This window comes from Fistularia commersonii, chromosome 2, assembly GCF_037954325.1.
Source record: "Fistularia commersonii isolate RoL2024-O1a breed Wild chromosome 2, RoL_Fcom_v1.0, whole genome shotgun sequence".
Taxonomy (NCBI): Eukaryota; Metazoa; Chordata; class Actinopteri; order Syngnathiformes; family Fistulariidae; genus Fistularia; species Fistularia commersonii.
The window spans coordinates 19,786,220-19,800,147 of NC_141285.1; the positions used below are offsets into that span (position 1 = coordinate 19,786,220).

The 13,928-nt window shown below is 42.3% G+C and overlaps 2 protein-coding genes across 4 annotated transcripts in view; both read right to left on the bottom strand.

Annotated features, from left to right (window-relative positions):
- fmn2a (formin 2a) overlaps positions 1-2,819 on the bottom strand; it is a 37,522-nt gene extending 34,703 nt beyond the window's left edge. The window contains exon 1 of the mRNA XM_086171860.1: positions 384-2,819. Within this exon, the coding sequence (XP_086027986.1) occupies positions 384-2,430 (2,047 nt within the window). The 5' untranslated portion in view covers positions 2,431-2,819. The remainder of the gene's footprint in view (positions 1-383) is intronic.
- Positions 2,820-6,916: 4,097 nt separating this feature from the next.
- Positions 6,917-13,928, bottom strand: part of chrm3a (cholinergic receptor, muscarinic 3a) — a 94,071-nt gene continuing 87,059 nt past the window's right edge. For all 3 annotated transcript variants that reach the window (XM_086171931.1, XM_086171922.1, XM_086171940.1), the window contains one exon: positions 6,917-10,123. In XM_086171931.1, coding sequence (XP_086028057.1) covers positions 8,113-10,104 — 1,992 coding nt within the window. In that variant the 5' untranslated portion in view covers positions 10,105-10,123 and the 3' untranslated portion in view covers positions 6,917-8,112. The remainder of the gene's footprint in view (positions 10,124-13,928) is intronic.

Consider the following 13,928-nt stretch of genomic DNA (forward strand, 5'->3'; position numbering starts at 1 on the left):
CTGCAACTGAGTCGCAAAAGCATATGGGAAAAAAAAAGGGAGGTGGGGTAGAGTTCAGTCACTAAGAGCTGTAAATTGTTCTTATCTAATCCCTTCATTCTCCAGCTTCATTCATTATTTTCCACCGACTGACTGGCCTTTCCCCGTATCCCTGCTTAATCCTTTCGGTTTAAAATTCAGGTTAACAAATCACAGACCGCGAAAGTAATGTTTATTCTCCTTGACTAAAACAGGAAGCAGTCAGTACTCTGTGGATCAACAAATGCCCATATAGTGTCAGTGGATACAATGGATTGCAAGCCACGTTGAGCAGTTGTATACTATGGTTCTAAATTGCAGTGGGAGTTCACCTTTTATGAAGTGGACAGCTCATATGTACTCACCGGAAAATATATCCAGGTAGGACGTTCCGGTCCTTGAGATCCGACGCTCATACTGGGCTCTCTTTGACCCCAGAGTCCAGTAAATCCCTCCGGCATGACCCTTTTCTGGCGCCTCCTGCTCTGGCAACCTGGAACCGCACCCTTGCCTTTTCCTCACCTCGTCTAACTCTGCGGACCAATCTTCGGACACGCCGTAAGGTCCGGCTATCGAAGAGGACCTCTGTTTGCGCCTTTTGAAACCCTGGCCCCCACCGGAATTCGCCAAATTGGCAGCGACATCAGTTTTCCTGGGTACGTTGGGGCTGGTCAGCGGGGAACCTATCGGGGATGTGAGTTGCCTGGTGGTGGTCTTGACATAAGAGGGGTGTACCGGAGGGTAGAGTTTGACAGTAGATGTGGAACTGGTGGATGTTTGTCTAACAGCGGGGCCCTCCGCCGTTGCACAAATGGACATACTACTCTTCCGCCTCGTCAGCGACAGGAAGTCCCGCCTCCCGGTTTCCTCTTCGCCCTCCCCCTCCGTCCACAGCTCCATGCTGCTTACGCTCTTGTGGGCTCCCATTGAACAGGGGTCTAAGTGTACACTTGGCACAGGGAATTTCCCCTGTGCGGTCCAATGACCTAGACTCTGGGGGCTCTCTAGATCATCCTGGGGCTCATCGGCACTCTCATACGACGTGGTGGTAGCCAGAGTGTCGGGGAAGCTGTAAGTGCTGTTGGTGTTGGGGAGCAGGCTGCCACTGCTTCTGTCAGTATCCAGGGCCAAAGACGGGGGACCGCTATCGCTCAGAGATCCCGGACCTGACGAGGTTCTTGACATGGCCGCGGCGTGACTTTCGTTCTCCGATTTCCTAAACATCGCGCTCGCTTCTCGACCGGCATATGGAGAAAACACTTCCTCATCTAACTTCTCGGAGGCTCTCATCATTCGCTGGACCCTGTCGCCGTCCACACGTTGATTTCGCATGGCTTGCTGGATGTCAGAGAGCAGGTCGTCGTTTTCAGCCGCTGCCGAGTGATAGCTGAGGTCGGCGTCCGACCCGGAGCTCATCTTCTTTCCGGCTTCCCCCATTATGGATTGGCGACTGTCTGAGGTCAAGCAATTAAGATCGCCCTCCCCGTCGGACAGCAGGCCGGCCTCATCCGCCGAAAGGCTCGCCTCTCCTCCGGATTTGAGCCCTGCTTTGCCAAAGTGCGCCTGCCCCTCGTCTTCCAACATGTCATCCTTTGACAGCCCTTTAGCCTTGGAACTCTTCCTGATCTTCATGCCAGCAAACACAGAACCCTTCAAGTCCGATATAGATTTCTTCTTACCATTGTGCTCGCCCCCTCCTTTGCTTATCTTGTTGGACTTCTTGGATTTTTTATCCACTTCCCTCTCATCCCCATCACAGGAGGCATCCTTTCCTCCTCCTCCTCCTCCTTTCTTCTGCTTCGCCTCCTGGTTCCCCATGTTCTTAAACAGACGGACGCCCCTGGCTAACAGGCCTTGCTGCTGGGGTCGAGGCTGTACATGCTGGGCTTCCTCTTGGGTCGCTAATGGTGCTGTTGCTCTTTCAGAGCTGCCCAGCGCCTGCTGTTTACCCACCACAGTTACAGGCAGCTGTGAGGATGCTGCTGCCTTGCCCTGTACTGTTGACGCCGATGATGAAGGAGGGAGGAGACTGGCACTGACAGCCGCGGGCTCACTACCACTCACAGCCTCCCCCGCTCTCTGATCCTTCCTCTCTTTTTGCCCCTCCTTTTTATCCCCATCTGCTCTCGCGCTCTCAGCTGGATTGCATAACGGGCTGCTGTTAGAGCGAGCGAACCGCTGATACTCTGGAGTGCGCTGCTGCTGTTGTCCATTTTCAGATGCGAGGGGAGGACAGTTCTTGGCGTGACGCTGCTCCAATATGGTTTGTTGTTGTTGTTGAATGAGGATGGCATGCTGCTGGCGGCGAAGGATGTTGGAAACGCTACTTTTCCTACGGTCTTTGAAAGTGGTTGTGAAGAAACTCTCTTTTAAGAAGGGGACTTGGGTTTCCACTGTTTTAATAGTATGCATCTTGAGTCTTTGGGGGGGGCGGATGGCAGACTGGCCAGGCTGAAGTAAATAAAAAACATAAAATTAAAAAAAAAAAAAAAGCAATGTATGGACTTTTTCACACCAATAGACACATTTCATTGAAGTAACACATGGGTTTTAGTTCAAATCAATACTGGAACTATAATCTTTGTACTTAAGACCTTGGAGCACTTGATAGCCTTAACCTTGACAATTTATATTTTATTGTATTTCTTATTCTCCCTCCTTCCTACTATTATCTATTATTGTTATGTTTTTGCTCTGGCACAACAATTTCCTTCGGGATAAATAAAGTTGTTCTCATCTCATCTCATCTTTTGTTCTATGTGAAAAATAATGAAAAGTCTCTCCTTACGATTTATCCACCCAAAAATATTTAAAACAGTCAATTTTAGGAATTGCCTTATTTATTTTTTACTTTTTCCACTTTGTCATCTTTGTTTTAATTTTTTTCTTTTAAATCTGTATTTCGTATATATGTATGTGTCTGTATTTTATCCTTGAGTGTTGCGTAAGGTGCCTTAAATAAAATGTATCATTGTAATTTAGATTTTTCCACTTTTAACCACAGCTCACTAAATGTTTCACATCATTCAAGCTATTGCTAATATTAATGAAATCTTAAATAGCTCTTTCATGACTTGTTGATTTCCTATTTTTTACAAATAGAAATATGAATAACAACAATCAAAATGGCTTTCACTGGTTCTTCACTTTTGAGTAATCGTGCACATATTTCATTGTTTACAATTCCTTTAAATCTAGTAACTCAGACTTGTGGAGTCATGGTGGTCTACCAACATTCAACTCACTTCTGGACACTAATTGCTGTTAGTGGTATCGTTGATTTATGCTAATTTACACGATTTATCCATCTACTCCATGCCTTCATGATTCTTTTTCCAGAAAGACTGGTTAATTTGAAGAGACATGGATTTGAACGGATGGTCTGCACGCTGTAGCTCAACGGTGACATATTCCCTCAGTCTGTCTCGATCCAGATAGTACACGAGGAAAAACAAAAATGAACACCAGAGATGATGTTTTTTTTTTTTCTATAAAGGGTCCTTTCAAACACATACAGCACATTCAAACATACAGTCATCTGACTGAAATTGAGTTTGGTGTGTATAAGACAGTTTAGCCAGAAATGTCACTTTTGAATATCAAAAATACCAGTGGCTCCAGTGCAGACAGCCCTTTGTTTGGGGCAGTGTTAACTAAATCTAATCAGATCAGCATTTTACTTGTAATTATTGTCTAAATTTCACGACTACGTTCATATCTTGTTTTGTTTTGTTCCTTACAAAAATTTATCTTTTTGTCAACATTCCCTCACAGATCGAGACATAAGATTGTGTCGCTGGTTTGTGGGCGGTGTAAGGAAAAAAAAAACAAAAAACAAAACGTGAAAATGGGCATGCTCCTTATTAGATTATGGCAGGATGCTCATAGTTAATAATAGAAATCATATAATTTCATCAGTGCATGTTTGAGGACTGATGGGTTCTTATGGGTGTGGCACAGAGCGAGGGGAAGTTAAAGCTACTTAAACTTCTATCCCCTTATTTAAGAATAAAAACAACACCAAAGAAAAAGGCCTTTAAGCAAAAGCGACCCATATTCATCCACGGAAACAGGAAAACATTTACCCTCTTTTACATTCAGTATAGATGTGACTCTTGTCCACAGTGATCACTTCAGAAGTCATAGTTTTCAACCATATGTTAAAGCAGGATATATTACCTCATCACTTTAAAACTCAAGTCAAAATAAACTTATTGATAACAAAGATGAACATTTCTCTTCTTATCTTAATGAGTAACAGTGTACTTGCCTGCCTGGTGGAGTGTCTTCAGCAGCTCTGGACTGACTGAAGAAAACAACACAAACGGCTGCTTGTCTTCCTCTATGAGCCGCTCCTTCGCCATGGGTCACATGAAGTTGATATTTCCCTCATCACATGTCTGCTCTCCTTGGCCATTTCCCATTAGAGCTGTCTGAGAATCCCCGTACTAAACTCATCAAGGCGGTACAAAGATCGAGATCATTTGTTTATTCCGTCCCTGGTAATCGCAGACACCGTAATGGTAGTGCTGTAGTGTATGACTGTGTCAGATGGATCATTATTTATTTTTTTGACAGTTCACTTAACAATCACAATCCAAAAAGCCGACCGGAACTTCCTGTTCGGCTTTGTGCCCCCTTTGGCTCTTTTTTTAAGCCCATCCCTCAAATCAATCAATACGTTTCAGCTGTGCCCTGTAATAAAAAAAAAACAAAAAAACATGTGCTCGATCCAAAATGATATTTGAGGCGACACGTTCTTAAAGAGAGAAAGGCTTACATAAAAACAAATATCCAACCTGCCGCATCATGGTTTGTTTCTCCTTGTTAACACAAGAGTGGATTTAATATTGAAACTACCGTTGCATAAAAGCAGGAGTTTAATTATATTATCCAACAATGGAGGGAGGAACTTCGGTCCACATCTTAAGAAGGCCACAGGAGTTCGTACTAATCCTTAGCGCTTGAGCGGACATAGCAATTTTCGGAGGGGGACATCAAGTGCAGTTGTCACAGGGCCACTTTGTCAAAACAGTGCTTTGTCCAAAAAAAAAAAGCATCATTTGCCAAAATGGATTGTTGTACCGTGCAGATACAGGAAATTATGTGTATAGCTCATACTAAGTCCGAGAGGAGTTTACTATGTAGGGTTGGGCACATTATTCTGGGAAAATACCTTTTTACTGGAAGGTCTGTGCACGCCGTGATGTTACATTTGTGATCCTATCATATCCTAAAGATATGATTCTCATTACCCACTGCTAAATAGGTGTTAAAGGCCCCTCCCCAAAAAACAGAAGAAACAAATAAAAGATATTTGTCAACAGGGATTTTGTTTGTTTATTGACTTAAAATATAGGTATGATTGAAATGTTACATTACCAATACTTGAATACAAAATTCTCATAATTCTACAAAGAATGTATTGTGATACATAAATCTTCATGTTGAATGCAGACCCAATATCCACTGATGACGAACAACTTTTCTTTTTGTCTCCCCGCATACAGCAGATAAAAGTAGTACGCCGGCATCCAAAATAATGGTACTTCTTTGCCTTCAAGGCCTTTTGTAAAATATCCATACTGAGAAATGTGAGTGCTACAACAACTGACTACACGCAAGGAAGGACCAATTTCCGCTTTCTCCCGATGTAAAATATGGATCCAATAAATGAAACGTACAGGTGCTCCTATCTTGTGTGGGTGACGTCTCTTGAAATTATAGTCTGTGCAAAAACTGTTGCCGATAGACCCAGTAGACTTAATAACAAGCAATCATTTTGAATGTGATAGGCAACAAATGCCCTCTTGAAACTGTTGTAGAGTTCCCTTTCCCTACAGCTGCAAGTGGTCAAAGATGTTTTTGAGGAAAAAAAAAGGAGAAACATTCATTCGTTATCGACACTGCTTGGAGGGTTGGAGCTTTTCCCAGATGTTGTAGGGCAAGAGACAAGGATCACCAGTAACTGGTCAGCAGTCAATCACAGAGACATAAAAACATTCACGCGTCTGGGTCTTCAATAAACTTACTGCATGTTTTTGGATTGTGTGAGGAAACCGGAGAACCAGGATGACACCCACTGGGAGAACATGAAGATTCCACACAGGAAGGGCCCCCTTTAGGAAAAGAACTAGGGGAGCTCCTCCACAGCATACCACTGCACCGCTGTACCGCCTTTAAATAAAATCAATGACGTGAAATTCAGTTTAGCCACTGTCCCACGTGACAAAGAAGAGGATACGGGGTGAACGAACTGTACTGGCATCGGCCACTGGGGGGCATGAAGAGATTTGGGTCTTAGTTTTGGAAGCCTTACAATTTCATCAGGCGCTACAAGAAATCTATAACTGCAACAATGTGCTTGGATGCAAATAATCAACCATTCTATGGGACATCCAAATAAATCTTTTCTGTGGAGGTTCTCAGTCATCCAGGTTGTGATGAAGTCTTCTTCAGTATATTTGGAAACTCCCCACATGTCATTAGAACTGAAGAAGCCTCTCAGATGATGTCTTCAAGAGAAGAAATTTAAGTCCAGTTGCCAAGATTTTGACAAGAATCCAAATAAATCCTTTGCCCAAGTTGGCATTTAGTATTTATTTTCCAATCACCGCTATTGACATGTCTTATTTGATCTCATCTCAGTTACAGCTTCAAATGGATTTCCTGGCCGCCTGTGCTGTAACTTTCATGAAGATGAAAAGTTACAAGAAACAAATAATACCACCTTCGGAACAGTCATTTTTGTCATTATTTTCTTGTGCCAAATCGTTGTAAACTGCTGATTATCAAATTAAATGCGCTGTCAGTAATTGCAAAATCCGTTGCAAGATTGTGAATGGTGACGTTGTACGTCTGTCCTTGGTATTTTGATATCCAATGAAAGAGGCTGAAGTGACAGTGATACGAGCTTTAATTGCTTTAGCCACTAGAGACCGCCATTGCTCTACAAAATCAAAACAATGGACGTAACTTTGCAAAGCATTTCTAAGATGGATTATTTTTTATAAAAATTCAATAGGTGGTGTGACATGATAACACATCGTAAATGGACACCATTATGTGTGCAATCAGTCACTGTGTTTCAGGTCAGAAATACCCAAAATTACACAAACAGAATATTATCATTGTATATTCATTTAACAGAAAACTGCAAGTACATAAAAACACTACCAAATTACTGTATTGTTCCACCATATTGTTTCCATGAAAACCACGACAATCACATTGAACACAACAGCAGGTCACTGGCTGTAGTGCCACATAGAATATTCACAACTTAATTTGTCAGAAGAATCATTTTCAGACTGGCTCAAAATCTCTGGATTATTTTTTCTCTTTTTTTTTTAGAAAAAAAAACCAAACATGAATATCACAAAAAAAAAAACAAAAAAAAAAAAACAGATCAGATCTCCCTTCGACTCAAAGTAAGGACACGATTTAAGAATGATTTATATTCCATCAAACACAGGAAAGCTATATCCATGTAGAAAGCCAATGTACAGGAGTTCCGAAAAAAACATCAGCCAGACAAGATGGTGGCAAGTTATATCGGTGTAACGCTGAAGTCTGTGAACACAAAATACATTTTGTCTCGGCTCTCTGTGATATCGTACTGATTTTTGTGTTTTTAAATGCAAAAACCAATCTGTATATTACAGATCTAGCTACCCAAAGAGAGAAACTACGAAATATCAATCACCTGCCCTGTGTCAAAGGTCACCTTTTCCCCTTTTGTCAATTGCACTTAAATAATTCTGCTGCAATGCATTTATGAGCCCTTTTATATTTTTCCACTCAGTTTCCAATCGGTTCAACCTGTGTGAAATGTCAAGACGGTTCTGCGAGGACAGAGGGAAGGCTTTTCGTGTCCCGCTTTCACCTTACGCAGCCTTTCCACGCATGCACGCCGATACGCGCATGTTCCTTGAAAAACCATCATACAGGATCGCTGTATTGGACACACCAGTACGAGCACATTAGGATCCCAAAGCAAAGAAGCTCCACAAAAGTAATTGTATGGATGCTCGACCTTTATCTTTGTCCCATGTGAAAACTAGAATTCCCTGTTATCAGCCCCCCTTTTGTCCTTTAGGTAGACTCCCTCGGAATCCTCCGGTGGAAGATTACGGACTGCCTCTGCTGGAACTGCTGCTTCCCCCGTTTTTTCTTGTCCCAGCGGCATAGCAGTATCATCTTAAACGTTGTTCGGAAAGTCTTGTTGCACAAGGCGTAGCACATCGGATTGACTGTGCTGTTGACATAGCAGAGCCAGTACCCCACCGCCCAAAGGGTCTGTGGGATGCAACCTTTGCAGAAGGCATTGATCAGCACCATGATGTTGTAAGGTGTCCATGTGATGATGAATGCAAAGAGGATGGCACTGAGAGTTTGAGCTGCCTTCTTCTCTTTCACCAAGGACATGCGCTTCCTCTTGGTTATCTGCGTCCGAGCTCTGGCGGCGAAGCGTTTCGCCAAAGCCGCTTCTTTGATGGACATGGGGACGGAGGGGGATTTGGAGGCTGTGCTGGTGGCAGTGGGATTGTTGGCGGTGGTTTTTGCAGGACCGTCCGAAGAGAACGCGTTCGATGAAGCCTGGATGGTCGGCATGGACTGAACCTTTCGTGTACAGAAATGTTGGTGGTAGCTGTTGTCCGAATTGTTCGCTCCATCTGGTGTAACGGCGGTAGGGGTGTTAGTGGTGAGTGTTGAGAGGCTATCTCTGCTATATTCTGACACCCTGAGGGGGTCCTCTTCTGAAGCGGCATCCAGATCCTCACATGCCGTGAGCTGGGTGTTCACAGCGGCTTTTATACCTGGCAGGCTGAGAACAATGGAGAAAATAGTATGACTCTGAGGAATCATCTCTCTGCCACCGCAGTCCTCATCCTCAGATGACCCGGAGTGATCGAGTGAGGCGGCGGCATCGTTGTTGTTCCAGCTGTCACTGCTGCTCTGGTCTGCGTCACCCTCTCCCTGTCTGGTACTACCAGGTCTCCAAGAACGAACCCCAGGCCAACAGTGCAGGCGTCCGACTAACTCCCTACACGTACTCTTTCTTTGAGACAATCTGGTCAGTTCATAACTACTGCAACTTCTCGAACTTCCCGTTTGATGCAAAAAATGGGCTCTTTCAGCCCCGCCGTTTCCACTTCTCCCGCTGCCACCAGCACGAGCACCTGAACCTTGCAATCCTGCCAACTCTCTCGAACGGTTTTCCGTTTCCTTGTAAATACGCCAGTAGAGAACGCTCATTATTGTAACAGGTAGGTAAAATGCTGCCATGGCAGTACAGAAAGTTATGGTGGGCTCTGTGAGGAACTGAATGTAGCACTCTTGCGGGGGTACTGTCCTTTTACCTTCAAAGTACTGCCATAAAAGAATTGCCGGGGCCCACAGAACAAGAGACACGAGCCAGGCTAAGCCAATCATGATCCCCGCTCGCTTCGTTGTCCGTTTGGCACGGTAGGTCAGAGGTCTGGTGACTGAAAAGTAGCGGTCAAAGCTTATGACCAATAAGTTCATAACTGATGCATTGCTGGCCACATAATCAATAGCCAGCCAAAGGTCACAGGCCCATTTCCCCATTGCCCAGTATCCCATCACAAGGTAAGCTGTATATAGATTCATGGAGATGACCCCAATAATGAGGTCAGCCACAGCCAGGCTCAGCAAAAAGTAGTTATTGACCGTCTTCAACTGGCGATTGACCTTGAAGGAAACCACCACCAGAATGTTGCCAATGATGGTGATCAGCGAGAGCATACCAGTCAGCAGGACAATTAGGACAACCTGCCACATTGGGTGGCCCCCTAACTGATCTAAAGGCGTGGTTCCGTTGCCGTCTGAGGACTCAGAAGTGAGGTTTAGGAGATTGCTGTTGGAAGAGAAATTGTCACCCAGGGTATTCACGTGAAAAACCAGCCAGGGTACTCCTCCGTTTTGACCTTGATGAAGAGCATTGGATTGTGGGTAAGCTCCTGCTGCTGCTGCTGCGGCTGCTGCGGCTGCTGCTGCTGCTGCTGCTGCTGGTGAAGTGTTGGCAATCAGGAAGAGACCAGGGTCTGTGCTGTTGGAGGTCATTTTTATGTCCTGGCATATTCTAAAGGGTAAAAATAGGGGAGAAAGTGTAAGAGGGGAATCATAATTTGGCACAAACAAGAGGTAGAAGGGGAGAAATGTATACAGTAACTGAGGGAACTAAGGGATATCAAGAGCAACTAGCAGTTGCTCTTGATATCCAGTAGGTGAGGCTCTAAACCCACTTTATCCAGCTGAATATGTTTGGGCGTACGATGACTTGTCAGATCCTTAGAAGAGAATACTCAGTCTCTCCTGTGTTTTTCAAAATATGACTTTTATGGAAAATACAATGACGACCGGTGACTGAATGACAGGCAAATATCATATATGTTCATCCCTTTTCAAAAAGGCACTGCTGTTAAAAAAGGAGGACAAAAAAAGAAAGGGGAAAGACAAGGGGATAAATAAATTAGGCACTCGGATGCAAATAGCTAATTGTTAGTACCATCCAAAAAATGGCTGACTTGAGGCAGGGATAGCTGTTCAGCCACTAGACCTAATGACGAAAATGAAAGAAAAACAGCTCTTAAGGAGCATATATCAAATTGTTGCTGGAGAGAAAAGAGTGGTTGTTTTTTTTCATTGGAGATCACTTCTGGAAGGAGCCAACTTCGAGCAAAGAGATCCTGCCTGTTTTAATAACGCAGAACAGCGATAATTGGATAATGACATTAAAATTACCCTTTTCAGAGCAGCGTATCCTTCTCCAGTTTATGATCTACTGTGTGCTGATGTCCTCAAGTTTGATTTTTGAAATAAATACAGTTTGATATTTTTGAAGAATTGCAGCTCTTTAGAGTTCACTTGGAAGCGATGGAAAATCATAAAATCCGGTGTTCTTCTGTTGATATTTACGACAACGGTACATTTGTAGCCGGACAATAACCCGAAGTAGCCCTTGTCAGACAATTAAAAAAAATTCTTATACTCGTTTTATTTGCTTGCGTTCCTTTGTTAACCCTCCGAAACTTCTTCACACACGGGCTTTGCACAGATATCGTCGAAGCACGAGTACACAAGCTGAATTGTTTTATACCAGGTCATAATCGCACATAGTTGAATTGATTTCATGGGAAAAGGTATTTGAAGCTGAATGCTGCACTTGTGCTTTGACAGAATATCAGACCTCCCGCTGAGCTGTTAAAGAACCCAAATAGCCAACAGCAACTCACAACCAATTTTGACACCGAGCACCAACTGCTTCTACTATTACCTGGCGGCTCCCTGTGATCCCTGCATTGCAGACACATCACATTAGTTGTGCACATATCTTACATTCATCTCTAGAAAGGTTATGGTATTGCATGTACACTATATGCTCTCATTATCATCCCATCAGCACAAAAAAAAAAAATAAATAAATAAATATAGTACAGCTGTGGATGCAAACCAAAAAAAAAAAAAGAAAAGAAACAGTCCAAAAGGGCAGTTAGAACTAAAATAAAATAAATAAACCTGTGAACTTGCAAAGCCTTTTTGAGCAAATGCACCATGAAGTAAACAACTCATTTTAATATCTTCCAACGCTGAATCTGTAAAACATTGTACACAGAAATGTGTTTCTAATGAGTGTAAAATATATCTTAATTGGCTTACAACTCAGAATTGTGTCTGTCTGAAGATAAGGGCTTCAACAGTATGGAAATCAGTCAATCTGCTACCTTCATGTGCTGTAAACACAGAGGGCAGAAAAAATGAAATTAGGGAAACAATTGATAAATAAAAGAGGAAACAGGCTGACAAAAGCACATTACTTAATGTCCTGTCTGCAGAGAATCAGAGGCTTGGAGAACAGTGGAGGGAGACTGAGAAATATCAGACTCACGATGCCTTCTGTCCATGTGAGAGGCAGTTTTATTTGCGGGAGAACAATGGAGGATCATAGAGACTTCCAGCATTGAAACATCCAACTATTAATGGTTAAATCAATTCGTTTCATATATTTCTGACACCTTTCTAAGTCTCTGAGCAATCCTGTTGGAAAGATGAGTATTCCTCCACTGATTCCTTTGCAGCTGAAAAGAGCAGTTCGGGAAGTCAAATAAAACTATAATAATTATTTGATGATAACTATCTGGTTTTCTATACGGTCTGAGTATAATGACAGAATTTCTCCCGGATGTCAGCCGGTGCAGGGCAAGCCAGAAAAAACAAAAACATTCAGTTGCATTATGTACAGTTTATGCCACATGCATCCACCCGATCATGATTATCTACGGCCCCCGATGACCATAAGTTTATAAGTTAATGCATCTCTAGAAAGGATTCACACAAAACTGAACATTGCAATGATTAGAATGGGATGATTTATTCAAGGGCCTTTCTTTTATAATGAATCAGCCGCATTTAAGTGAACATAATGAAGCGACTGCATGTATACTCTGTCACTGCTGTGTGTTTCGGGTGCTTTGCTGTGTTTACCCACGCTACTATTTCATGCACAACATTAACTTATTTATGAAAAGAGATTGAACGATTAAGCTTCACCGGTGCTTCCACATGACAATTGTTTAACATTCACAAATGCAACCTCCCAGGAACAAAAACTGGCTGCAAAACAGAGAGGGGGATTCAAAATTGAGCAAATAGGAAAAAAAAAAAAAAAACATGATTATCGCAATAACTATTGTAATTACTGCAATTACTCGTTACCGCTGATGATATTCGGAGTTTCCGGGACTTTTTATTTGTGCCAGCGAGTTCCTAAATAGCAGCATTCAAAAGGAAAACCTTTATAAATTATCCAATGGTTACACAGTGGCTTATTAAGTATTGAATAATGCAATATATATCTGTATATGTATCTATAAAGGCCTATGAACAGAACAATACAGCAGACATTACAAAGAAATCAATCTGTTTTAAGTTTTACCTCTTTGCTTTAGACATGGCTGGTGTCCCTGGTGCCTACAAATCCCGACGAAGTAAATTTGCCCGACAGATTATTACAGTGACCTTTAACAATGTATCCCCTCATTCATTTGGTTGAACTTTAAATGACTAATTGTCTTTCACTTGTATGTGAGTCAGCTTTAAGACAAATAAACATGTTTTAGAACAAGAAATATATTAGATACATACAGGAAATTGATTGATACACCTCTGTACAGTAGAGGGGTCTTCCACAATTATACAGCAACGAGCGACAAGATCATCAGTATGTTGGGGATTTGCAGCACTGTAATTATTTTATTGCCATTATCTTGTATTCATAATAACATTATATTAACTGCCTGGGCCTACCACAGGGGGAAAGGGATTTATTCCTCAAAAATATTCAGATTAAATGGGATCAGATGAAGATGTTTTGCAATATGGGTGGGCTGGTTGGATGACACTTTTAAAACAGCGGAGCCATTGTGTCTCCATCTCGCCAAGCCTACATTATGTTCTCGAATCTCAAGTTTATCTCCCAGGCACGTACATGTAATAGTTTCAGGTACACCAACAAATCGATACTCATTTACTGTGATGCAACACGCTGTGGTCGCTGACAATTGTCCCAGTATGGTTTGACAGTGTGATCCGAGACACCCGTGTCCATGGATACACTCGGATTAGCGACGATTTTCAGCAATTAATCGTTTAGAATATTTATAGGGGTAATCAATGTCCGGACAAAAAAAAAAAAAAAAAAAAATACAAGCTGAAATTTCCTTTAATTAAAATGTGCATTAATCAAAAGATCTCAAGAATAGTATTAGTTTTTCTTCACACATCCATATTTTAAAAATGTATGCATGGAGTTTGTCTGTAATCCAAATATGAGAACTAATCAAGGTTTTCATTTCATGCTGACTTATCGGTAACCCATTAATATCTAT